The sequence below is a fragment of the Mustela erminea genome, chromosome 14, assembly GCF_009829155.1.
Source record: "Mustela erminea isolate mMusErm1 chromosome 14, mMusErm1.Pri, whole genome shotgun sequence".
NCBI lineage: Eukaryota > Metazoa > Chordata > Mammalia > Carnivora > Mustelidae > Mustela > Mustela erminea.
This window is the reverse complement of record NC_045627.1, coordinates 60,817,904-60,844,562: the sequence shown is the minus strand read 5'-3', so window position 1 is coordinate 60,844,562 and position 26,659 is coordinate 60,817,904. Positions and strand designations below refer to the sequence as shown.

Sequence of the window (26,659 nt, the reverse complement as noted above, 5' to 3'; positions counted from 1 at the left end):
TCGGGCTCCCTGCTTGGTGGGCAGGAAGGCTGCTTCTCCCTCTTCCATTCCCACAGCTTGTGTTCCCTCGCTCGCTGTCTCTGTCTGTCAAATAAATAAATAAATAAAATCTGTAAAAAAAGAAAGAAAGAAAGAAAGAAAGATTTGTTGAACCATGATGAATGCATTCATTTAAGTGATCAGATTTATCGGTTGGAATTCTGTTGTTTTGTTGGCGTGGGACTCCAGTTCCTTCACTGTTTTAAAGAAAAAAACTCCTAACAATGGCCTCATAAAAACTAGAAAGCCATCCTTGTCAGTGGCTTCCTCCAGCTCTACGAGGGTCCCCACTCAAAATGTGAGAACAGAAAGGGGGTGAGGCCAGACATGCCGCCAGGCCGCTCACGGACCAGGGAGTGTGTTCGCTGGGGCAGCCACAGCCCCTGCCCCGGACACAGAGCAGGCTCCAACACCCGTCACGTGGCCAACTTCTGTGTTGACACCGTTGGCACACTCTACCCATGGCTGCAGGGACAGCGGTCCATGAGGGGGAGGGAGCGGCCAGCCTCAGAGTGGGGATCCCATTGTTTTCTAAAGGGCTGCTGGCCGCAGAAGCCACTGAGCTCTCGAGCCAGCCGTGGGTTCTTTGCTGAGATGGGGGTGTAGCTGAGGAAGGAGCCTGGAAAGTAAGAGGAGAAAAAGAAAACAAAGGGGATGGGTGATGGGGCCATCCACAGTGGCCTTGAAGCAGGACACCATCTCCCTGCGGGATGGGCAGACGACTCGGCTACTCCCCTGCCCATAAATGGCCAGAGCTCCCATGGGGCCACCCCTTTGCCCCGCCACCCTGGCTCTCCCAGGCTGTTGCTCCTACAAATGGGAAGCACAAGCCAGCAACACTAAGAACGGAGCTCGCCGAGGGTGCTGCTGGAGAAGGTTCTTGGGAGGCCATCAGAAATGGTGAGTAGGTTAGCATCTTTTCTCACCCTAACCTTCCCTTCTCGCTATAAGAAATGACTCCCAGGCATTGAAAGCTCACATATCATGCAGATATGACTGTACCATCGGTGTTAGGACTTCAGGGGACTTGGGATTTTTTAAAAAATTATTTTCTTATATGCAAAATACTAATCATTAAAACAATTCTCATCTAATATTTGCTGCTCTCATAATTTATTTTACTATTAAGGTTTTGTGTTTAAAACCCCTACAAACAGCAAGGGTGCTAAGTAGATGTTTCGGCTAACTTCATTTCCCGGGTGAAGCAGGGGCTGTGCCTACCGTCACCGATCAGCAATGGTTAGACACTCAGAAGTTGCACTGGAAATATTCCGATTTCCTTCCTGGCTTGTGACACTTATTTGGGCATGACTCAATCAAATGAAGTTTGCTGAGTTAGAACAGGCTTCTGGGAATTTTTTTATTAAAGAGATTACGAAAAGGAGTCGAATTCCGGCGTTGGAGTTAGGAAGATCCGTGATCTAACCAGACCCAGACCACTTACCAGCAACCTCTCTTGCTCTCAGTCCCCACACCCATGAGGTAGGGATGATAGGGTTTCTTTCACAGGGTGGTTGTGCCTGCGGGGTCTGACCCACAGCATCCCCTCAATAACAGTGAGTAATTATCCTACCTCTCCCTCCTTCCCCTCATGAATGGGAAGCTCATCATGAGGGACACTTGGCCACTGAGGTCCTCAGGTGCCTTTAGAACCATTATGTAGATATTATATAATGCGTAGCCTAGCAAGAAATGTAGCAACTTCCAGTACTCGGAATGTTTCTCATCTCTTCCATCCATGAGAACTTCCCAGTGGCTTCTTTGTGCCTTGCTCCGTGCTGGCCAGACCATGAAGAACATGACATCATGTGACAACCCCCCCACCCCCACCGTGGATTTTACAGTTCAGAAGGAACTATCAATGATGTTTTTCCCTTTGGGCTTCTGGGCAGGGCAGGTTGACATTATCCCTGTTTGAAGTCTAGGAAGATAGATTTGCTGTGAGGGAATGGAGACCAGAGACTCTGACTCACTTTTCCAAGGCCACACAATTCCTAAGTGACTGAGTCTGGACTGGGATCCACCTCAGGTGACTCCAAGCCCCGGGATGCCTCACCCCTCCCGGCAGCCTCTCTAAAGGACACTGCCTCGGATTCTCCCCACCCAAACTGATGTGATGTTTTTCTCTCCACGAGAGCACTGGAGCGTTATTTCTACAAAATATGAATGTCTTTCTGAAATTGGCCAAAATCTTCGTCATCCCAATATTGATAAACAGCACATGCAATGGCCCATTTGTTGCTGCTCTTCTCCTTCTGCTGTCCCCCCAAAGGGAGCTTTGTCTTGGGTTTGCTGACATCAGTACCCAGTATTCACTGATGAGATAAGGCTCTGGGCAGCTGTGTCCCATACAGTAGCCACCAAGTGTCCTTGCAGCATCTGTGGGCTTGGTTGGTGTTAGTGCAAAGGGCAGCGGTTGGGTCCCTTGAGTAAGACGCCCCGGACCTAAGGTGGCCCAGATATTCCTCTTGCTCTCGCATTGTCCTAGAAGAGTGTCTATCTTGTTGTCAGGGAAGAGCAGCCTGGGCATGGGCATGGGCTAGCCCAAACTCCAGTGACGGAAGATGGGGACGGGGAAGAAGAAGGAGCCAGCGGAGGCTCTGCAGAAGCTAACAATTTGGTGTCCCATGGAGCTCGCGATCTTGATATTGACTCCATATCTGGGGGAGAGTTGAGGCTGGGTGCTGAGTGAGGGGAGGGAACAGAACGTGACTCTCTCCTCTGTTGTCCTAAGCAGCTCTGCCCCGGCCTGGAAGCTTTGTCTCCGACCCAGCAGGCACAGAAGCCTTGTCCTGCTCACACCCTCTCTCCTGGGGAGGGGGTTTGGAGCAGGTGTTCTTGTCAGAACTTGCCCCTCGTGGCCTTTACTTCCTACCCAAGCAGAAAGTACCAACTACTTCTAAGCTCACACCATTCCTTCCCTCAAAAGAGTTCTGGGGGGAAAACAAAACTTTCAGCCCTTTGCTGAATTTCTAATGTGGTCTTTGCTGCCCTCTGGGTTGGGACCCATCAGGCAATCACTGGCTGGCTCCTTTACGGGACCCTGGCTGGGGTTCTGAGAAGGGGAGAGGAGCCAGGATTGGGAGCAGAAGTGGGGGGTTGATTGATCCTGTGGAATTGGTGAATTTTCCTGAGACCCACCAGGGTGGGTGATAGTCAGTAGTGGGGTCAGTCTCCTGACCGACTGACCATTCCCGGAGCATTAATGTTTCCTTCTCTCCTCCAGAGTTTCTCACTGAACTTCACGCTGCTGGCCAACATGGTAAGTGCTGCGGGCTCCCCGTCACTGGGCAAGTGGACCGAGGTGCCTGCAGGGGTGAGGAGAGGCGGGCAGAGCTCCCTCACTTGGACCTCAAGCTGAGGGATGAACTGCAGGTTTTCAGACCCTTGCAAGAAGTTGTGGGGAGAGGTGTTGAGACAAAGTTCTTTAATTATAAAAATCACAAACATTTTGAAAGTAAAATAGGGAAAAAAAAAATCACAACATCTAAATTCCAATCAGCAGAAAACATTGGTGTCGCTCCTTCTAGTCCTGCTTGAGTTTACGTATATTCTGACTTTACCTATATTTTGACATTTGTTGTCTCTTGCACCACGTGTTCTTACTCTGCATGTGATTTTATATAGACTTTATGATGAATATTTTCCATCAGCCCTTTTAACCATAACTGAGAATGGTCACATGATATTCGTTCAAGTGAACTGTTTCTTTAATCGATTAGCCACAGTCAAGAATCATTTGGTGGGACGCCTGGGTGGCTCAGTTGGTTAAGCAGCTGCCTTCGGCTCAGGTCATGATCCCAGGGTCCTGGGATCGAGTCCCACATCGGGCTCCTTGCTCGGCAGGGAGCCTGCTTCTCCCTCTGCCTCTGCCTGCCTCTCTGTCTGCCTGTGCTCGCTCGCGCTCTCTCCCTCTGTCTCTGAAAAATAAATAAAATCTTTAAAAAAAGAAAAAAAAAAAAGAATCATTTGGTGATAAATCGAGTTACAGCTAAATCCTTGTCTGCATTTAAGGTGATTTCCTTAGTCTGTGTTCTAGAAGGGGCGTTGTTGGGTCAACAAGGATGAACGCTTTATGGCTCTTGAGTATGGCATTTACCTCCAAGTCCGACAGAGACTGTGAGTTGAGGAAGGCATATAGTTTCGGTCCACAGCGGATCTTCTGTCTTCTGTGCCCACGTTGCGTGCAGATAATACAGCAGGGGGCTGTTCTCCGACACGCAGTGTTGTTATGATTGAGTCGGGCATTTTCCCAGCCTGGTTTTTCAGTACGTTTGGTGGCCGTGCCAAATCTTTCTGATAAGTTACATTGTTCTTCAAAGAGAACAAACTGAATCTACCTGGTAAGAGGATGCGTGAGCCAGCATCCTTTCTACCGTAAGGGGGGGGGGGGGGCATAGTCCTGGAGAGCCGGGGAAAGGGGCCACCTCCTGACTCACTGCCGGCCTCTGGCGCCCACTACTGGCCGCCCTGGATCTCTGTCCCACCCACTCTGCCCTCCCAGTAGAGCCCTGCCTTCAGAATCTGTCTTGCTTGGGCTCGCTGTTTCACCCTCTCACTGTTGCCCTCACACAACTCCCTCCAAGCCCCAGCCCCCTCGTACCTGTCAAAACCCTTGATATGGTCCCAGCTGGAACATTCCCCCTGGCTGCTTGAACTTAGGTCTGTAGAGACCCCAGGTTCTGTCTTATTCTGGTTTGGCCTACCCTGTGAGGGTAACTCAGAGAAGCTTGGGGCCGCGGAGGTGAGTGAGAGCGAGAGGGGAGCCCGTAAATGCTAGTCATCACCGTGTGTAATGCCTTCTCTGTTCATAGCCCATTTCTCTGAGAACTGTCCCCTCCCCTCTTTGGACCTATGTAGGGCAACCAGCCAACCCAGTTTGGGACTGTCTGGTGTTAGCAGTGCACATCCTATATCCTGGGCCAGTTCTCTGGATGGTTGGTCACCCTATCTGGCAGTTATGTTCTACTACATATCCCTTCCCTTGGGGACACCTGGGTGGCTCGGTAGGTGGGAGGGGCCTGCTCTTGATTTCAGCTTCCATCATGATCTCAGGCTTCTGAGATCGAGGCCTGGGTCAGGCTCCACACTCAGCAGGGACCCTGCTTCAGGATTCTCTCTCTCCCTCTGCCCCTCTCCCTGCTTGCTTGTGTGCTCTCTCTCACTCTCTCTCTCAAATAAATAAATGAAACTTAGAAAAAAATAATAAATAACCCTTCTTTTTTGGTGCAGCTGAATGACTAGAAGGCCAGTGCCCAGTGACGTAGGTGAGAAGGGAATACGGGGCTCATCAGAGCTTATCTGCAGGGGGGTTTGGAACAAGGATACATATGCAAGTCAGTCTCTGCTGAGCCATACCGAACTATCAAGTACAAAAACTGGGTCACGGATGGCAGTGTAGCCCAGTGGTAAAGAGCACGGACCCTGGATCTTCCAGTTAGGGCATTTAGGCATTACAGCTTAACGTTGGGTGGGCTGTTTGTATAATGTGCATTGTGTGGTTTTATTTTTTTAAGATGTATTTTTTTTTCCCCACACAGACTTCCTCCCCACCTGCTACAAGTGGGAAAGAAGCAGTAAGTATGTCACATAGAGCCTCGGTTTGGTCACTTGTAAAATGGGAATAATAATGCTCTAGGCATTTCCTAACCTTGTTTCGAGGAGTAAAGTTCAAATATGTGAACTGTCACCAGACACAGAATCTGGCTCAACAATTATTCTTACAACCAACTCAGCTCAAAAATGAGGGCAAGCATGCAGAAATCACAAGCAATTTTCCCAAAGTGTTAAGAAGAAAAAGCTAGACATGAAACCATACATATTTTTCATGGCCATCTAGGTGATCCTGGAAAACAAAAACAAAACTAATCTACAGTGACAGAATTCAGGATAGTGGCCACACATGCCTTTACTGGGAGTATAGGGACAGCTTCTGGGGTCCCTACCAGTCTTCATCTGTGTGCTGGTTAGCTACGTGGGTTCCACATGTCAAGTCGTCCAGCTGTATATTTATGATTTATGTACTTCTTTGTAGGTATGTTACATACGAGAGTTGAGCATTTATAGGGATTCTGCAGATTATCTTTGATATTTCCAGGTAATCTGAAATTAATTGCTTAATGCATGTAGTGCAAATAAATGTATACATTTACATCAAAATGATGTGGGATATAGCTTTTTACTTTTTGCCAAACTGATAGGTTAAAATAGTATCTAATCATTTTGAATTGTTTCTCAGCTTTCACTATGTTGATGAGACATCTGTATTTCTGTTTGTAGGAATGGCCTGTTCATATCCTTTGCCCATTTTTCCTCCTGGATTATCATCCTTCTCCCATTGATTTAAACTATATATATAAAGTCCTATGACATGAGTCATTTGTCATGTATATTGCAAACACCTTTTTCTACATTATTTTATTAATCTTTTGATTTTGTATATGACACTTAGAGGCTATACAGGTTTTTGTTTTGTTTTATTTTTAATCAACCTAACTTTCCCTTTATTCTTGGAGAACCTGACTCTGCCCTTCTCTGTATGGCAGGACTGTGGACCCTCGCTTGGATTAGCTGCAGGCATCCCATCCCTGGTGGCCACAGCCCTGCTGGTGTCCCTACTATTCATGCTGATCCGCCGAAGAAGAAGCAGCAATGATTCCTCTGAGGTGATTAGCAAGCTCCTTTGGGTCTGGTTGTGTTGGCAGGAGTCAGTATTTCAGTGAACTTGCTTTGGGCTGAGGGTGTCAGGATCCACATCTGTTTCCTGGGGGACATGATGGTAGATGTTCCTGCCCCTCAATTTCTATCTCAGACTCATGAGACTATACTTTGGGCAGAGCTGATCTGTCAGCCAACCTTCACTTTAGGAAATCTGTGGCAATAAGAATGGTATTTGGGGTGGCAGAAAGTAACTATGGAGAGGGACAGGTGTTGCCATGGCAAATGCACACCTGTACTGTGGGTATGTTTTCTGAAGTCAAGGACAGAAGGGCCTAAGCTTTGTAAAGAGAGTGGGGACAATCTCAGGAAAGGTAGGAGACAAACAGATGCTGAGGGGTCTATGGTAGGAATAGGCTCTGTTTATCTTTGCCCTTTTTCTATATCAGAACACACATCAGCCCCCAGGGAATCTACCAACCCCACCCCACCCCTCCAAATGCTGGTTTGCTCTGGAGACCAGGCTCAGAATTCAAAGGCCAGACAATACCCAAGAAGTTTCTGTGGTTGTAATACAACCGTGTTGGGTGGACTCTGGTTCTAATTCCATCCTATGTGAACAGTCCTGATTGTTCTCAACACTGATAAGCATTAATGGGAGACAGACCACCTGGCCTCTACACCTGGTTCTGCCACTTTATGACTTATGTGACTCTGAACAAGTGACTTCACATTTTCTGGGCCTTGGTTGGTTCTACTCCAAAACAGAAGTCATAAAAACTACCCTCCCTATTTTAGGAGGTTGTGAGGATGCACTGAGATCATGGTTGTTAAGATGTGTTGACAAGCTGTTAAATTTAAACACAGTAAGGTGTATTGTGGTTGGTGGTGGTGTCATTTATTTAAATCATAGTTTCTTAACCTTTGGTGCACTTTAACATGCATCTAGGAGGCTACCAATACTAATACTATAACTACAAATACCAATCACCAAAACCAATTAAATTAGTATCTCTGGACAAAAGGGCTGTGGCATGAGGGATTTTAAATGTCTACTATAGTAGAGAGAATAGTATAATGAACCCAATTATCAAAATGTGGCCAATCTTGTTTGATCTCTACTCCTACACACTTCTCTCCACTGTCAATCCTGGATTATTTATGAAGTTAACTTACAGTGGTATCTCTCATTTATGGATTTTTTTGGGGGGGGGATGATTATTATCCGTTTGGTTACTTTATTTTTAAAGTGTTCTAGTGATTCTTATGTGCATGCAGGTTTAAGAACCATTGATTTTAATCATTGTCATAGGGAAATGCTGTGACCCTTCATTTCTTCTTCATTTTTTAAATTCTTTTTATCAACTTAGGAAATTGAGAGGCCATGTGAAATTTCAGAAATCTATGACAATCCCAAGATTGCTGAGGTAAGCACTCTTGGTTAAAATCACTGTGTATCAACGCGGTGCCTGGGTGGCTCAGTTGGTTAAGTGTCCAACTCTTGATTTGGGCTCAAGTCATGATCTCAGGGTTGGTCATAAGATCAAGCTCCACACTGGGCTCATCAGGGAGTCTGCTTGAGATTCTCTCTCTCTGTCTCCGTCTCTCCCTCCCCACTGTGCTCTCTGTCTCTCTTTCAAATAAACCTTTTCTTTAATCACTGTATGTCATTAATCACTGTATGTCATTAATACATGAAAGCTAAGGGTTTTTAAACCTTCCATGTATGGAAGAAGTACAATGTGGACTCATGTGGAAAAGAGCCAACCCAATGAAGCTTGGGCACAAAGGAGGTTCTCAGTATATTTTTATTGGCTGGATAGGAATTCAAGGTTGATGTAATATTAGAAAATCAATTTAATATTATTTATTTCACTGACAAATTAAAACAGAAAAATTGTGTGACCATCTCAATAGGAGAAGAGAGTCTAAAAAAATTAAACAGCCACTTTTGATGTGAACTCTTAGCAAGTTGAAAATGGAATAGGAACCTCCTTAACTGGAAAGAAGGCATTTTTTTAAAAAAGTTACAGCAAACATCATACTTAAAGGTAAAATGAATTCTCTTTAAGATCAGAAACAAGGATGCTCAATTCAATACAGAACAGAATTCCATTCAATACTGTACTTCAGGTCCTAGTCAATGCAGTAGATTAAGAAAAAGAAGTAGAAATTAACTCAATAAAGGAAATCCTTTCACAATGTGTATGTATATTAAAAAAATCACATCATATTCTTTAAGCATCTTATAATCTTGTTTTGTCAATTATACCTCAGTACAGATTAAAATACAAAGAAAAAGAAGAAGAAAGTATAAAAATGGGAAAGAAGAAACAAAACTGTTATTATTTGCAGATGATATGATTATCCAAATAGAAAAGCCAAATTTATCTACAGATAAATTATTAAAATTAAGGAGAGATTTTAACAAGTTTCCTGGATATGATAAAGTACTTTGTATTCTAAAAATCAATAACAATCACCTAGAAAAAGTAATTTTAAAAAATACCACTTTGTAGTGGTAATAAAAGTAAGTAGAATGCTAAAGAATAAATCTAAGAAAAGCTGTAACCCCTTTGTAGAGAATAATAAAACTTCAATAAAATATATTAAATAAGACCTAAATAATGGGAGTTACATACCAAGCTCCTGGATATGAAGACTAAAGAGCATAAAGATGTCAAACAACCTCAAAGCAATCTATATGATAAATGTAATTCCAATATAAATCCCAACAGATTTTTTTTCATGGACCTCTATAAGATGCTCCTAAAATCTTTATGGAAGAAAGCAGAAAAAAATTTTAAAAGTAGTAATAAATAGAACAAACATAAAACAAATAGGAAGATGGTACATTTAAACCCAACCATGACTTCATTAACTATAAATGGTCTAACTACCCCAACTAAGAGGTAGAGATATAAAAATTTTAAAAAAAATTTTTTTTATCAGTTTGGATATAAAAACAAGATCCAACTGTATGCTGCCTGCAAAAACTCACTTTAAATATAAATAACTAATAGATTAAAGGTAAAAGGAATGAAAAAGGAACACCAAGCTAAGGTTAAGCAGAAGAGAGTTGAGTGGCCAGAAAAAAATCTGCCAAGGCATTGAACTTAGCAATTGTAGGCCTCCTCTCATTCGTTCTCTGTCTCTCAAGAATTATATCCTTCCTTGCCTGATGTCCAGCATCTTGAAAACTATTGTTTTAATTTTTTGGTTTTTTTCTGATTTTGGTTATTTCAGGTGGGAGGGTAATCTGGTTGCTGTTGCCCCATTTGGGTCAGAAGCAGAAGTCTTTGCTCTATTTTTGAAAAACCTGTTTGTTTTCTCAAGAATCCTAGGAGGTCACCCACACATGAGAAGAATCTGATGGGAGCAGAAGGAGCCCATGTATATGTGAAGACTGTAGCAGGAAGCGAGGAGCCCATGCCTGACACTTACCGTCCCACCGTCGAAATGGAGAGAAGGAGGGGATTGTGGTGGCTTATGCCCAGGTTGAGCCTGGAATGATACAGTTCGATCAAGGAGCAGAATCTAGAGCTGAAACAGAGCTGAAAACCCAGGGATTTGTGCTCAGAGTGATAAGAGATGCCAAGCTGCTTCTTAACCAATCCAAATTTCCTTTGAAGATCTGGAAAACTTTTGGGTTGGTTTGTCTCTGTAGGTGACAGAGGTAAGGGTTCATTCCAACACTCAGATCTTGTTGTTTAATAAGCAGTGAATCACCAAGTGAGGTCCAGAAGGAGCCTGTGGATTTTAGTCTTGTCCCATGCTTTCTTTTATGATTTGGGGGAAAGGGTTTGATTTCTGTGTGTCTTGCTTTATCATCTTTTTTCCACATCTTTTTTCTCAAAAAACAAAAACAAAAACAAACAAACAAACAAACAAAAAACAAACCCTGGAATCCATCACACCTGGCTTCCATGGGAAGGACTGCCAGGGCTAGTATGGTGCAAGTTGGGATATAAATAAAACATAAAGGGGATGTATGAGAGGAAGCAATTTCTTATTTCTGAATGTCTCAAGGTAGAAATCATGTGGAGACATCTGTTCCCTGACCACGGAGGTAGCACATAGCTGGACGATTCATTGCTCCCATTTGTGTCTGTGATCAGACAGTACTTAAGGAAGGTGATTCTACAACAGACTCTGTATGTGTGTGTGTGTGTGTGTGTTTTGAGGGAAAACAAGGTGGAGTGAAAGCAAGTGTTGTTCCAAGAGATTATTAGAAATGAAGGCTATATCTACTTGTGGGAGTTGAGAGAAAGGCCTCCACTGCACTCTCCAGGAAAAGAGAGCAAGAAGACTCATGAGTGAATGAACACAGAATCAGAAGGGTGGGCTAAGTAGTAATTTGCTTGCCATCTGAGGAAAGTCTGTGGACAGCTGTAGCTGGCTCAGGTCAGGCCTTCACCATGGCTTCCAGGAGTCCTGGTGAACAAGCAGGGTCTCCTAATGGAAGAACTTGGGTCCATAGTGTCTCAGGATCCATCCACCAACTCCACTTTGATATGCTGTGGAGGCACTTCCTTCTCACTCAGGGCCTCTGATTGCTCATGAACATGTCCCCTCTTCTTCAAATAACTAAGTACACAAACCCGATGAATTACTGCCACCTACCATCATGTGCTTTCAAAGCTGCTTCCCTTACCCTGGGTGTCCTAAGATGAAAAGATCAAGAAAGAACATCTCCCTGAGAGAGAAAGGGCCACTAAGATCCAGAGAGAGACTCAGAGACAGAAAACAGGGAAGATATTCCTTTGGCATTTAGGAAACTGCACTTCTGAGTGAAAGCAGTGGGAATACATCCTGTGTGTGGCCTTGTACTAGGACACCTAGAGCACAGCTCCACTGTGATCAGAGGAGCAGACTTTGACCTGAGCGCAGTGAGTCTGGAGTTAAGACCCCATCCTCCAAAAGCTCCAGAAGGGACCTAGAACCCCTTCTGGAATCTCTGATCTTCTCATTAAAACCGTTTCTCTCCTCAAGATAAATCTTCAACTCTTCATTCTTTCATTTTGTTACATTTTTGTTTAGAATATTTTATGGTATTTGAGTGAAAAAGAAGACTCCACCATCTCTTGTTTCCTTCTGTTTTTATTCCAAATATACAGTATCTCAGCTACCCTGTGGGAAAAGTGGGCTTTGATGAGCTTCTCTGGAAATAAGCCACCCATTTCAATATCATTTCTATGGAAAAATGCACTGTGAATTCTAAGCCCCAGTCATACAAATGGCCTACTAGAGCATAACCCATTGCCAGGTGCTGCCTTATCATTTTTCAAAACTATTTCTAAAGGCAATCTGTATTTCAATAAGGCTTAAAGAATCTCATATTTTTCTAAGGCAACTTTACTATAATATGAAGCATAATCTACTTAACCTAAAAAAAAAAAAAGGCTGAAAAAAAGTTGACAACTTTTTCTAGGCATTTCTTTCCCATGGTTCAATGTAATCCAATCCCAGATGTGCAAAAATTTCTTCTTCACTTTCTGCTTTGAGAAATATTTTCTGAAAGTATAAAAAGAAATATGTGCATTTAGATATTTTTAAACATATTGATGCTGACATAGTGAGTTTTACTTGTAAATTGTCTTGGCAGAATGAATTGTTACCAAAACATAATTCCCTGCTTCTGACTATAAAAAGTCATCTAACTGGCTTCTTTTCTTTAGATCTTAACTGACTTCTGTAATTTTTATATTTTCTAACCCCAAAATATGATATTTCATAGATTAAGGTAAATTTTTGACAACTTTACATATTTAGTTACAAGCAGTTGGTATTTTTTCTATGGATCTGTAGTTCTTAACTACAGTTGTTCATTAGAACCACCTGATGAGACTTCTAAAAAAACACTGAAGCCTGAGCTACACCCCGGTCCAGTGAAATGAGAATCTCAGCAGAGGTCCTATGACCAGTCTATTTAAAGGCTCTGGGTAATTCTCATGTGCAGCCAAAATGAGGCACTCCTGTTCCAGGTAATGAGGAGAAGCAAGAAGCAATTATAAGATACCTGTATATGTTGGGTTCTCCCTCTGGCCTTCCTCACCGGCCCCACCCCAAACCCCACCAGGCTTCCAGCCCATGATCTCTTTTAGACCAAGCACCACTTCTCTGTCATTCCTTCTTGCCTGTAGCACAGCGTAGGGCATGCAAGATATACTCCGTTATATTAGACTATTTAGAATGTGTTCATTTGTAAGTATTCTTAAATTGTGTTATGTGAATGTGCCTCCACTCACATGCTTGACAGGTGAGGCTTTCCTGCCAATCTACAGACCTCTCATCTGACAGCATCACTTTGACTTTTCTTTGGAAAACCACTACTCCCTGCTCTTGGTCCACGAGGACCACGTGTGGAGCTAATTCCATCTCAGCGTGATCCAAGCCTGACCAATCAGAGCCACAGTAAAGGGTTCAAGGTTGGGCACACAGCCTAGGCCTGGCCAGTGAATATCAACTAGGACTCTTGCCAGAACTATTAGGAAAGAGGTTCTTCTCTGTCAAGCTGGAAGGATGGGAATCGTGGGAAGACCATGCCTGAGAAGGAAACCAACACTGAGGGAAACCTGCATTAGCAGCTGGATGCAGCCAACCTGAAGTCAGTATTGCCCCCAGATGCTGCAATTATAAGCCAAGACCCTTTTTTTGCTATGCCATCTTAGAGTGGGTTTTTGACTTTTAATTGAGATAGCTTCTAAATAATACAGCTCAGCTAGACTGTAAGCTCCTAGAGTGTCAAGATCATTACTTTTAGTTATTTTGTGTCTTATTCTCCTCTGAGCTTAGTTTAGTGTCCTTGACCACTGTAAAAACAGTAGACTTTGGCATGCAGATTTAACAGATGAATATTTAACTCTTCATAATTCATAGATTAATTTATCATTTTGCTGAGGCATGAATTTGGATCATGACCAGTGTACATCTAGCATACCGAGTGAGTTCCGTAACTGGTGAGTGAGCCCAGCTGACTGCTTGTCTACATCTCAGGGCAGCTCTGTTGCTCTCTCTCTTGCAGTGCTCTTATTAATGACCTACATGATAACTTAAAATGCTACTGCTCATTGCACTTAAGGGGTACTTGAGTGGTATTTATGATTTGGGTGAATCCTTGGTTTCCTTTGGAATTATTCACTAAAGATACAAAGATATACCAAACTCAGCTAATGTTCACTTCTGAACTGGTTCTCAGGGCCCAACAAGCTCATCATCTTTGAGCCCAAAGCCCTTGAGGTACATTACAGGCCAGGTGGGGAGCTTGCTCCCATCAGGATTCTTCTAGCTGTCCTCAGCTGTGATCTGGTAGAACAGGACACTCAGGGCAAAGGAAATTGAACCCGGACACTAAAATCAGTTCACGAAAAGTGCTCAGAGAGCTAACCATTGGGATGATGATCAAAGAAGCCCATCTTGGGTAGACAACTCTACCTTGGTCTTGTCATATAACGCATGGTTATCCAGGATCATCTTGCGCTCATGTGTGGCATAGCGTCGGAGGTCTCTCTCAAACTGCTGGATGAGATATAATTAAAATAAATGACTATCGAGCCTAGAATGTCTTTGATATTACGTGTTTAGAGATATCTAACTCTCTACAGTGAGATATCTATTTATCTCCACTAAACATTCTCAAAGCAACTTTCTCCCTGAGGGCAAGGTTCTGTGATGACAGAGCTCTGCGATTGTCCCTCCACACCAGAATGTAAGCTCCCTGAAAATAGGAGCCTGGCTTGTTCATAACCATATTCTCTTCTCTAATAGGGCCTGGCACATAGAAGATGTACAGCAAACGTTTGTCAAATGAATAAATAAATGTTGGGAGGGTTGTCTCCAGGATAATAGCTGGCCCCAAGTAAATGCTGGATGAATAGTAGTTTTGGTTTTGGTTTGTTTTTGGAATATCACTATTGTCAGAGAGGATGAGGAGTCAGGAGACCCAAATTACATCCTGGATTTTGTCCCTATTTGGCTGTGCATCTTTTGGCAAGTCACCCAGCTTCTCTGATCTTGATTTGTTGAACAGGAGGATGAAGGAAGGCTCCCTCTCACTCAGTCTCTCAGATGAGATTCTGTAAAACTGATGGTTTGAGCCACTTGTCCCAGAATAGCATGTCCTATGGTCAAGGGTGGGCTCTAAGGCTGCAGGGAGTGAAAGCTGAAACCTGAGATAGAGGACAGTTGCCATTCATGTTGTTTTACCTGAGAGCAAAACAGATCTAGAAATGTTGATCCTCCCCGTGAGAGGAGGAAAGCGTGGAATAATGGCGCCCTCTAGTGGGAGGAGCCATCTCCTACTTTAGGAAAGCTGGCTGCTGTGGGGACCTTCCCCATCACCACCCCATGTGTAAGAAAACAGACTTTCGAAACAGAAGTCTTTGATAATGTGCCACAGGGGGAGCCAGGGTTGTGGACAAACAGGGTGAAGCAGATTCTGGATGCAGCAGCTGCTGGTCTGTGAAAATACGACGGTGTTGTTTGGCACTGAGCTTCCTCCCAGCCCTGGGACACTATCTTCATGGCCCCACCCCTGCTGCCGCCCCCAGGATTTAGAGCAATGGCTGCTCACAATGTGTTGGGAAAGGTTGGGGAGGATGGGGGTAATGAGGACAGTGAGAGACTGTCCTCAGCTCCCCATTTATGTGTGCTGACAGATGTATTCCTGGACTCCTCTGCTAAAACCTCATAACATTTCCCCATAGGCTGTAAGAAATGATAATAATGTCTTTTATTTGGAGAATAAAAATATTTACTGAACACATATTTAGTGAGCATCTGCTATGTGCCAGGTATGCTCTCTGTGCTTAGACCATAACACATCTACCCTGGTGGAGCTTGGATTTGAGCAGAGGACACAGAAAAGACACAAGAATGGAGTAAATAAATTATAGGATATGCTGAAAGGTAAGTGCTGTGTACAGGGCAGGCTTCACTGAGAAGGTGGGGTTTTGAGCAAGCAATTGAAAAACGTAAAGGAATTAGCCAAGTAGACTCTGGGGGGAGAGCTTTCCAGGCAGACAAACAGCTAGAACACAGCCTTAGCGAGAAGTAAGCCTGGCCCCTGAGAGCAGTAGAAGAGGAGTTCAGAGGCATTAAGAGGGTGAGAGGATCCTGCGGGGTCTTACGAGTCACTATAGGACCTTCCACGTTTACTCTGAATTAAATGGGGAGTCTCTGCAAGGTTTTGGACAGGGGAGTAACCTGATCTGATTTATAACAGGATCACTTAGCTGTACTGGGTGAGGACCAGTCAGGACGGCCATGGCTATAAACGAGGCAATGATATCCTTCTTAATATTTCTGGAGAGTTTACCTTATGCCAGACACTGGCCTGAATTCTTGCTTTATATTAATTTTCTGATGTGCTCTTTTGCTGTTAATACTTAATAACTTCTACAAGAGTCTGAAAGACTCTTTAAGTACCTCAAAGGGAACAGTTTCAAGTACATAGTTGGACTCAGAACTGTGCTGAGAAGAGGGCATTGTCTCGTTAAATGCTCATTACAATCCTGTAAGGCTAGAGCTGTTATTAGCCTGTTTTTCAGATGAAGAAAGGACACCTAGAGAGCTTAAGTCATTTACCACACAACCAATGATAGAGCTAGGACCTAGACTCCTGCATCCCAAAGCTCAGGCACTTTACCTGAGACAGTTCTGCCTTTTGCTTTAAAGCCTCTTTAGTTTCTCACAATGACCCTGTGAAACAGGCATGGCAAGGACAATGTCTTGTGTTTCAGATAAAGAAAGGCTGAACATTGAGCAGGGGTAATGGTATCAGGCTTGCTGTGTCATTGGTCACAACAGACGTCAGAGATGGATCCAGAGCTGCTGCATATAGCTGTGCAGGTTGTGTACTGCAAAACTCTCAAGGGCACCATTCACAGTTAGAGGCCCCAAATTAAGGTGAGATTGATAGATGAAATGTGTGGAGAATAATTCCTAGGCTCTGAAACCTCTGGGTAAAAAGGTGAAAATGAATTTCTCACCTACAGAATTTTAGACTAGAACTAATTCTGGTTGCCCACCAACAGGTATCAACCTGGAGACAAAACACACTATGTTTAGTGACTGCATAAATAGGGCATAAAGATAAAAACATGAGTAGCTACCATACGCTGGGCACATGCCACATTTAAACCCATGCAGCCTCTCTTTTAACCCAAATGGTGACATTGGAGGTGGGCACCACTGTTACTCACCACAGAGATGGCACAATTGGGGCTTAAAGAGGTTAAATCATTTAAAGTGGCCCAGCGAAAAGCTTAGTGTTCTATCAACACCTGCAGAACCAATAGCAGTAATTTCAAGGACTCTGAGAGAAGAGACTAGAGTGTGCTGGAAATACACCCATCTTCAAAACTTTTTTTTTCTTTTTTAAGATTTTATTTATTTATTTAACAGACGGAGATCACAAGTAGGCAGAGAAGCAGGCAGAGAGAGAGGAGGAAGCAGGCTCCCTGCTGAGCAGAGAGCCCGACACAGGGCTTGATCCCAGGACCCTGGGATCATGACCTGAGCTGAAGGCAGAGGCTTTAACCCATGAGCCACCCAGGCACCCCTACACCCATCTTCAAACAAAATGGACAAGAGGAAACCATTTCTGCTAGTGATTCCTAAGTGGCCTGATCTTGTGTAACCTTGGACTTCCTTTTGGAACTCCCCTTTCTCAACAGACTCTATGTTCCCAAAGATTCAGGTCAACAAGCTGCATTTATGATATATTGTTCCATCAGTTTTTCCAGCTTTCATGAATAAAAAAATGTCAGCCAATATTTTTGGTGAGAGTAAGAAATTCTAGGGCCAAGACCCTCTGTTGAAATAACTGCAACTCAAGCAAAGGCACTGGGCACTTAACTCAAGGTTGAGGACAATTAATCTGTGTTATGTCATTCATCTACACAAAACCCTCTAAAGGCACACGTCACCAGAGTCATAGCTAGTTACCTGGGGACACTGATAGAAAGGAGGGGTGCTTACATCAGAGGGGGAGCTCAAGCTGATAAGAATCAAATCAGGGGCACCACTGTTGTGAATATAACATGGTGGGATTGAGAGCTGCCACTTGGCCAGCACTGACCATGTGGCCCATGTGGTACTGAGGGCTTTGCCAGCTTTATCTCACCTATCCCTACAGCCCCTCAGCAAGAGGTGGTTGAGGTCCCTAGGACCTGATGGAAAAACCAAGTCTTCAAGGACACAGGGAACTCATTAGAAATCCCCCAGCTGGTAGGAGGGAGAGCAGTGCTTCATGACCAGCTCTGGGAGAAGCCAAACCTGTACGCTCAGCCACCTTGCTGCTTTCTCTGCATCGGTCCTCACACTCTAGCTACATCAGAAATATGAAATATGTGCAGAGCTTTTTTCAAACACAGATTCCTGGGCACCATCCCCAAAGTTTCTGATTCAGGAGATCGGATAGGGATGGTGGGGTGGGGGCGGGGTGGGAGATGGGGGGGGATTTACATATCTCACCTGCTCCCAGGTGAGCAGCTGCCAGCCCTGGGCCACACTGTTCTAAATTAATTAGTCTCACTTGACTGCATGCAGGTAGAATGCCCGGATCTGGAGGTTTCTGGGCACTTCTCCCTGTTACCCTGCCTCCACTGCCGCTGTCTTTCTCCTGGGCCCCAGTAGACCCAGCCCATACCTTTTGGACCCACAGAGCACTTACCCGTGAGCCAGTCCAGCCCAGCAGGGCAAAGGCACGGCGCTCGTAGGGGCACATGACCAGGTCCACGCGGATGGCCTTCCAGGTCTTCCCCTCCTGCTGGCTGCACTTGCCACTGTCCACTCTCTGATGGTGCAATTTTAAAATCAGAAAGCATTTTTGAAAATGATCTAAAGCATCCACCTTCCTGCTAGGCAACTTTAACTTTTCAAATGTCGACTCCACAAGGTCACAGTATAAAAGTAATCCCTGAAAACAAACAGAAAGACATCAGGGAGACTCCCCGGTGGACAGGGTCTGCCGTTTTATACTGGGCTCTTAAAGAATGCTCTCAACAGAAGCTTCACAGATTTGAGCAGAACGTGGCCATGTTTTGTCCTTGCTGTGTGTGAGTCCACTTGACCACAATGGGCGAGGAAGCCAGGAACTGGGTGTATTATCCTCTCTCTGCTGCAGAGGAATTTAGCAATTAGGCCAAAGCTCCAGAGAACCCTTCTCCTTACTTCTGAATTACAAGTCAGTGCTCAGAAACTTGCCTTATCCCTCTGAGGACAAAGACTGTCACTCTGTCTGCCTTGGAGAGTGGCATAATGTTAGTGGTGGTTATTTCACCTACTGCTCCTGAGTCAGAAAGATAGGAAGTGATTCTAAGATGGGCCCAGCGATGCCCCAATTTGTCTGCTTGGTGGACAGGCAGGGAGATGGCAGTAATAAATGCTAAATCTGAGTGTCAACTAAAAAACCAAATAACCTTGAAAGAATTCAATCATAGCTATTAAGGTATGTGATTTGTTGTCCTTAGGTCAGATGTTCTAGAATTTTATCATCAGAAGCATCCGGAAAGTTTGTCACAGCAGAATTTGTAGGGCCCTGTGCCCAAAGTCATTCCATGGAGGGAAGGAGGGAGGGTGAGACTCTGCAGCTCTAACACGTTCCCAGGGTGCTGCTAGTCCAGGGACCACAGTTTGAGCACTACTGGTTCTGTTCATTTTGTTATAAGGAATGCTTTGCATTTCTTCTGCAGCCCTCCAAGAGACATTGTTTCCGTTCAGCCAAACGTTGAAGGGGATCCTTTTTCTGACCTCAAAAGAGGGAACTCTAGTCCTTCAGTGGCTCCCCCAGCAACGCTATTAGGAAGAACACAGCGTTTGGAGGGGACTGAAAGGGAAGCACTGATGTCCGGGAGACCCTCTGGGGAAGGTGGCAAATGTTGCCCTAGGATGATCTAATCACCAGCTGAGGAAAACACAATTCTGCTTTTTAATGAAACTTACATAAATTAGTACATTACAGCAGCCTTTCTTGTAAATTTGAACTATGTACCTTTGAAGAGTGAGCTATTAAAATATTCACAAGCCTTTCTTTAAAGTTAAATTTGCAAAAATACCCACCTCCCGCCAAAATTCACAAAACTGGCTTTCTAATAATTGTAAGCTGTGTTTGCACTTCTGCCACACTGGCTGGTCCTAGACAATGGGCCATCCTTGGGAAGGTTTGCTTTGAATCTTGCAAGGCATTTGGGAAGGCATGCCTGGAATAAAATGCTGCTGTCTGCTTATTTAGGCACTTCCCTTCTGCGTCTGCTGCAGGGCATCATTGTCAAACACACACACACTCCGTGATGTTGCTTCCTACTCTCTAGCCTGGGCTGTTTTGGGGCTCTATGTTCTACTGTTTCTTTCCTTGTTGCCCCCCATTTCCCCTTCGGTAACTTCTTTCCTGCTTTGAAAATTCCTTTAAAGTTTCGGGCTCTGGCTGTAGATGGGAACATTGCCTACCAGCATGTTCTTTACTTCCTACTGGAAACTGACTCCTGACAAAGAAGGAGAGGGAGGCCTTCCCCTGTTCCTTCCTCCCTCCCTCCCTGGGGTACCGTAGGAGAGGAGCGCTCAGCTCCCAAGGTTCCACTTCTCACAAAGAGGGAGTCCCCGTGGCCCCAAGTTTAGTATCAGGTTCGCCAGCGGAGCAGGGAGGGTTGAGAGGCTAGAGGGTGAGGCCCTCCCCTTATGTGAGGGCCACGATCCATCCGCCCTTGTGTTCTAATTCCCTGCACCCCCTTCTCAGAAGACTCTACATCCCCTATTAGAAATCTGTTTCTCAGCAGGAGTGAATATATTCTTTTCCCTAAAGAGTGTAAATACTTTCAATCTCTCAGCCTTCCGGGAGGATAGACCAACAGAGGAGTGAGAGGCCCTGAACAAGGTCCCACCCACCAGGGCCCAACCCCCGCCCCTCCCCCCAGCAGTCCTCCCCTCCTTGGGCTGAGCTGTGCTGGCCAGGGAGATTTCGGGCTGAAGGAGCCTTGGCCATGGGGACCCCACCACAGAACAGTGCTCCAAGCTCCTTTTCCTCCCTCTCCGTGCACTGACCCAGGGCTCTTCTAGAAGGCTCGCATTCAGAGTCAGCTGACAGGCGGCTCAGACCAGCCCTGCCAGGCTGTTCTTCACAGTCAAGGAACGTAACGCGTAATGTAACGTGACGTGATGTAACCTAACGCGTGCGTGCTGTGTGAGTATGCGCATGCGTAGGCCTGCGTGGGCGAGCACCCGGATAATCTGGAAAATGCGAGTTGGGGTAAGAACGTCTGTGGCGTGAGGAGCGAGGTTGAGGTGGAAGTTACGCACGCAGAGTTCCCAGCCAGGGTGGGAGGGACAGGTCCCAGGCTGTGAGGATGCGGGCAGACCTGGGACACCCAGCTGGCCCTCAGTGTCGGCTTCCGGAGGCCTGTTTGTCCGCGAGGGAAGAGCAGCCGCGCCCACTCACTTCCGGGTCCCCTCACCTGGCGCCGGGCCTGGCTCTCAGCAGAGCGCAGGGGACAAGTGCGCAGGCGTGATCACGCTGACAGCCTGTGTTTAGCAGGCGTTCGCCCTTACTAGTCACTGTGTCGGGTGCTTTATCTGATTCTCCGTTAATCCTCCCCGTTAATGAAATGGCAGAGCCTTGATATCCCTGTTTCGTCGATGAGGAAAGGTTGAGCAAAGCGCCCCAGGTCATGCAGCCGGTAAACGGCAGGGTTGTCCTTTGAACGTCCTAAATAAAACCCACAGGCTTAATGTTGGCCTCCACCCGCTGGCCCATCTCTTTGCTTGGAGAGCAGACATATGACTGCCTCAAACGGAGGAAAGGCAAGAGGAGGGAAGGCTTCTTGTCCCCATGTCCCCATTCCTCCATCCTTGTCTTAGTGCGGAGCAGCCTCAGGGCATGGGGAGCGTGGTGTCTAAAAACCGAGGCTGAGGGGCACCTGGGTGACTCAGTGGGTTAAAGCCTCTGCCTTAAGCTCAGGTCGTGATGCTTCCCCCTCTCTCTGTGCCTGCCTCTCTGCCTGCTTGTGATCTCTGTCTGTCAAATAAATAAATAAATAAAAACCAAGGCTGAATAGGTCCTCACAGGGAACCCCGGCCTTGCAGTCCCCACCCAGGCCCTTAGTGCACTGTCTATGCAGTGTACTTAGTGTACTATCTATGAGAAAGTCCCACCTTTCCTGCTCAAGTAGAGCAGAGGGGCCCGTGTAGGTGGGGCTGACTCTTCTCATGCTGCCTTCTCCTGGTTTGGCCCGGGAGGATCACTCTCAGGGTCCCTGGATCCACTCTTCTGAGAAGGACAGAGGGGGCTGGGGATCTGGTTCCTACGTTGGGTCCTCCCTTCTTGTGCTACTAGTTCCAGGGTGTTGTGTTTCTGGCTCTTATTTTCACTTGATCTGAGGTTTCTCTCTTTCTGCCATATCAGGGAGCATGGCCCACACCCAGCAGGGGCCAGCTTGCTCAAGAAGGATGCAGCTGGGCCAGAAAAACACCAGCCCCAGGTTTGTCAGCCCACCAGTCCTGTAGGTCCCTGGGGTGGAGCCCTCTGGTCTCTTTGGGAAGTAGAGTTCTCACTGGAGTGGGGCACCAGTCAGGGCCCAGGAGGATCTCCCTGCTGCCCATCCTTCACCTCCTCTGCTGGGCAATAGGCAGCCTAGGAGAAGTCTCATCTCCTCAGTGGGCTGGTGCTTTCTGAGCTCATCTTTTCATGAGTTTCTTTTTTCCCATCTCAGGACAAAGTCAAGGTAGTTGTTGAACAGAAGAGAGTTCCAGGCACCAGCGACACCTCCTGGCTGCTTCTATCCCAATCCCAGCAGTCCTGCCCGATGCCTAAACTGGGCTGGCCATCTCATACCTCCCAGGTCTGTACCTGCTCTCCATTTGTTTCAGAGATGTAATGCTCCTGAACGTCCAATACAGAGACATACACACCCTTGGCCCCGTTGTAAACAAGGCAAGTGTGTATATGCAAGATTGATATTCACAACATGGACTCTAGGACCCCAGGCAGATAACTCTCATCGGGTGTCGTGCTATTGTGTAAGCTGTTGCAAATCATTGACAATCAGATAGTCATTACAAAATTATGAGGTAAACAGTATGCAAAATTCAGTTGTATTAATGGACTGCTTGAGTGTCCAAACATCCACTTTTGATCCTTCTTCTTACCTTCCTTTCCCATAAGTTTATCACTTTCGGTAAAAGTTGTTCCTCGTCTTCATCTGTTGACCCGGGGCTGGTAATTAAAAAATCTACATCATGCCCAATCTTCTTACCTCTGAACAAAAAAAAGTATAAAATGGAAATGAATTAGTTTTTAGCTCCGAATTTTAGCTCCCAAAGTCACCTTTGTTTTTGTGTCCTGTGCTCAAGGTTTGAGCACCACAAAATGCTCGTGATAAATTTTTTAAAAATATCCTTGTTGTACAATTCTACTCTTCGTAGAATAACTTTATGACAGAAAAAAAATCCCACATAGTATGTACGGGATTACATATGTGTGGGTAAAAAATAGCAAAGGAAATGATTTCTTCTGCACTCACCCCCACGTCCATATAGAGACAAGAATAGTGACGAGCAAACCAAGAACTATGATACAAGAGAGGGCTCTCAGAATTAGGACATTGACTGAAGGCATTTTCTTAGATTTGATCTTCCTCTCCCACTTGCTCCCTCACTTCAGACTTGGCTTGCCAGGATGGCCAAAAGCAAGCAGGTAAGAGGGCCACAGGGAGAGCTGGAGGAGTGGCGGGGTGGGAGGCAAGGAATCTCTTTCAGGAAGGAGGCCTCAACATCCAACGAGGCACACATTTCTGTGAAGAATTTGTTCATTCTACTCATTGATTTGGCCAGTATTTCTTGAGTACCTGCTTTATGCCAGGCTCCTGGTTCTCACAGAGCACTAACATCTACAAACTAAGTGAGGGAAAGGATGTATACAAACAAGTTACTTGGCAGGTAGCCCTGAGGTAGTCTGTCGGGTCGAGCCTGGAGGAGGGGGTGGTACCTGAATTGAGTCTTAAAAGATGAGGAGAAGTCAGCCAGGTGACAATTTGAGGAAAGCTAGTCCAAGCAGAAGGGACTGACGAGCAAGTCATAGAGGCATGAAACAGCTCTGTGTTTGCAAAGACAAGGCATTTGGGGTTGCTGGGGTGGGAACGTGAGGTACAAAAGATGAGACCACAGAGACAGGCTGGTACTAGATCACCAAAGGCCTTTGTGCCATGCTCGGAAGCCTGAACTTCTGAATATAGGGAGCCACTGAAGGTGTTAGAGCAGGAGAGGCAAAAGGAGCTCTCATTATCTACCTCCGGAATCCTCCTGTCATGGTGACGAAGGCTTCAGGCAGAAATGCCCAGACGGCCTCTTTAACCAGCATGCCAACTGCCTCTGCTTCTGCCCTGGTCACACAGCTGACAAGATCTTCATAATAGAGGAATCCTGAGGGGCCATTGAACAGGTCAATGGAGAGAGTGACACATGACATGACCAGCCCTCTGTGGGAGGTAATTCTGCCCCCAGATAGCGCAAACATGACCACAGGCATCACCAAACTCTTTCCCCAGAGACAAGTGTGTTCTCTATACTCTTGGTTGTGAATTTTTCATGGTAATGATGACTCTGCTTTCTGACTTGTAAGAAGGAGACTTAAAATTGCCTGACGAAGAAAGAGCCTATATTTCATATCCACCTGGAAAGCAAGCTGTAGGACTTCTTACCGAAGAACCAGCCTTCTTGACCAATAAACTGTGTCCTATGAATCTTGAAAGATAATGCATATAGATTTAGGAGGGGAAGATTCAGAGTTGGAAAGTGGTGGATGGAAGTTCAGACACAGTTGTGATAATGATTTGGTTAGTCCCACAGACCCATGGAGGGAGCTTCCTCCAAAAATTAAAAATAGAATGAGTATGTGATCCAGCAGTCCTGCTTCTGGGAATACATCTGAAGGAAATGAAAATGCTATGTCAAAGGGATTCACGCAGGCCATGTTCACAGCAGTGTTATTCACAATAGCTAAGACTGCTGTCTTAGGAAACAACCTAAATATCCAATAGTGGATGGATAAAGGAGTTGTGCGGGTGTATGTTTGTATGAATATTATTCAACCACGGAGGTGAGGATATCCTGCCATTTGCAACTACATGGATGTATCTTGAGGACATAATGTTAAGTGAAATAAGTCAAGAGAAAGACAAATATTCTATAATCTCACTTAAATGTGAAATCTAAAACCAAAAACTTGTAGAAGAGAAATCAGATTTGTGGTTATCGGAGATGAGGGTGAGTGGTGGAGGAATTGCAAGAAGGTGGTCAAAAAAGTATGAACTTCCAGTTACAAGAGAAATAAGTACCAGGGATGTAATATACTACAGGATGGCTGTACTCAACACTGCTGGATGTGGCTTGCTCTCTCTGATTGCAGTTTTATCATATTTCTATTACATGTTGAAAGTAAATGTTTAAAACACGTACATCTTTTTGGGCCTTTGCATTTCTTCATTTAAAAAAGTGTACCACAGCCCTCCATAGATGGAAACACCCAAGCCACCACCTTCAACCTGTAGGAAGTCCTGCCAGCCTTCAGCTGTCTCACCATAGTCTTGTCTTCTCAAGCTGGTGGGTCCTGAGCGGTTAGATCAACCATCTGCCTAGATTTGCACACTTTCCCTTCTATTTACTGGTGTCTTGTGGTTTCTAAAGCAGATCCACATTTGTGCCAGCAATGACTCTTGGTTTGCTCAAATATTTTTTACTCTTCAATCTTTATATCCATTTTCTTCCCTTGACTCTGCTCCCACACCTTTCCCCCAAGGGAGACAGCAAGGACCAAACGTCTAGAGCCAGTTCAGTATGAACCAGATCAACAGGGCAACCCGGTGTGATGCTTGGATGCAGGAATGACGGGCTGTCTTGTGGAGAGTCTATGCCCTGTGCCAGGATTGGTGCTAAGGGCTTTGCCAGCATGATCTGATTTATTCCCCATTTACTAGCAATGTTACCCCCCTTTTATAGACATGGTAGCTTAGGCTTAGAAACTTGAACAGGCTTGCTCAAGATCATGCAGCCGCCCAGTGTTGGAGCCAGGATTTGGATCCAGGTCTGTCTGATTCCAAAAGCTTGTGCTTTTAACCAAGTACAAAAAAAAGAGAGCAAACAAGTGACCCAGGTACCAGCATTGGAGTTGAAGTTCAGCTGACTTAGCTCTACCACCACCTGATGAGCCCCTGACCACAGCAGGAGATCTGTAGGCAGGACAGTTTACCTGCTTTCTGCATTGGTGTGAATTTCAGGGTTTTGTCCAGCTTTATTTTATTCAGAGTTCTGTAACCCATTCTGAACCATTTCTCGGAAGTCTTCAGTCCCACTCCAAATACAGAAGTAAAGAGCTGAAACAGAGGGAAAGGCATGCCTTTAGTTTTTGAAATGATCACTATGACAATGAAGCAACACTTTTCAAGGTCAAGGGATTAGGAAAGCACATAAGGAAATTTCTGACCCAGTTTCTCCTGAATATGACAAGCAGGTGGGTGATGGTAACTTTGGACAGAGCTTTAAGTTTCAGGAGGGTCCTCTCCTGACACGTGTTAGGAAAGGGAACAGAAGTGAGGAGGCGGGGCCTGGCACCTGCCCAGGCTTCTGTGTACTCTGATGGTTGCTTGCCTGTGCAGTCCATGAGTGACAACAGCTTCCTCTGTTGGGCACTCCTTCTTGGCCCAGGGTCCTTACACTCACTCATGCTCTGCATATTTTAAGAGGGATGCTCATATAGGTTGTATGCATTCCTGACCATCGCCCAGCTGATAGCCCAAACTTGAATCCAAGCTGCCTGTACTCTAAGCTTTGGCTCCCGCCCACAAGCACCTTTAGGCCTGTGCCTCACCCCAGAACTGAAGGGCTGGGCAGAAATCTCTGTCACCTGCAACTCCAGGATGGGGCACACTGGGGGGTAATAGGCCCTGCTTCAAGGGAGAGTAGGATGCAGTGAGGA

At 45.4% G+C, this 26,659-nt stretch overlaps 2 protein-coding genes across 4 annotated transcripts in view; one reads left to right on the top strand and one right to left on the bottom strand.

Moving 5' to 3' along the window:
- The first annotated feature begins 579 nt into the window (after positions 1 to 579).
- OPALIN (oligodendrocytic myelin paranodal and inner loop protein) lies at positions 580 to 11,683 on the top strand. Its single transcript, XM_032311728.1, has 6 exons — positions 580 to 939; positions 3,266 to 3,301; positions 5,580 to 5,615; positions 6,585 to 6,704; positions 8,067 to 8,123; positions 10,033 to 11,683. Exons 1-6 carry the CDS (start codon positions 937 to 939, stop codon positions 10,207 to 10,209), a joined length of 429 nt encoding a protein of 142 aa, XP_032167619.1. The 5' UTR covers positions 580 to 936; the 3' UTR covers positions 10,210 to 11,683.
- Positions 11,684 to 11,780: 97 nt separating this feature from the next.
- DNTT (DNA nucleotidylexotransferase) overlaps positions 11,781 to 26,659 on the bottom strand; it is a 30,728-nt gene continuing 15,849 nt past the window's right edge. Inside the window, exons 6-11 of one of the 3 annotated variants that reach the window (XM_032311725.1) lie at positions 25,934 to 26,057; positions 23,976 to 24,108; positions 22,837 to 22,945; positions 18,371 to 18,616; positions 14,131 to 14,214; positions 11,781 to 12,210 (exon numbers count right to left, since the gene is read on the bottom strand). In XM_032311725.1, coding sequence (XP_032167616.1) covers positions 12,124 to 12,210; positions 14,131 to 14,214; positions 18,371 to 18,616; positions 22,837 to 22,945; positions 23,976 to 24,108; positions 25,934 to 26,057 — 783 coding nt within the window. In that variant the 3' untranslated portion in view covers positions 11,781 to 12,123. The remainder of the gene's footprint in view (positions 12,211 to 14,130; positions 14,215 to 18,370; positions 18,617 to 22,836; positions 22,946 to 23,975; positions 24,109 to 25,933; positions 26,058 to 26,659) is intronic. The other 2 variants (XM_032311726.1, XM_032311727.1) reach the window with 2 other exon arrangements.

Excerpts from the sequence above, each read along its gene's own strand:
- OPALIN (XM_032311728.1), top strand. Across the intron at positions 3,302-5,579 it reads TCACGCTGCTGGCCAACATG|ACTTCCTCCCCACCTGCTAC; the intron begins GTAAGTGCTGCG and ends TTCCCCACACAG. Across the intron at positions 8,124-10,032 it reads ACAATCCCAAGATTGCTGAG|AATCCTAGGAGGTCACCCAC; the intron begins GTAAGCACTCTT and ends TGTTTTCTCAAG.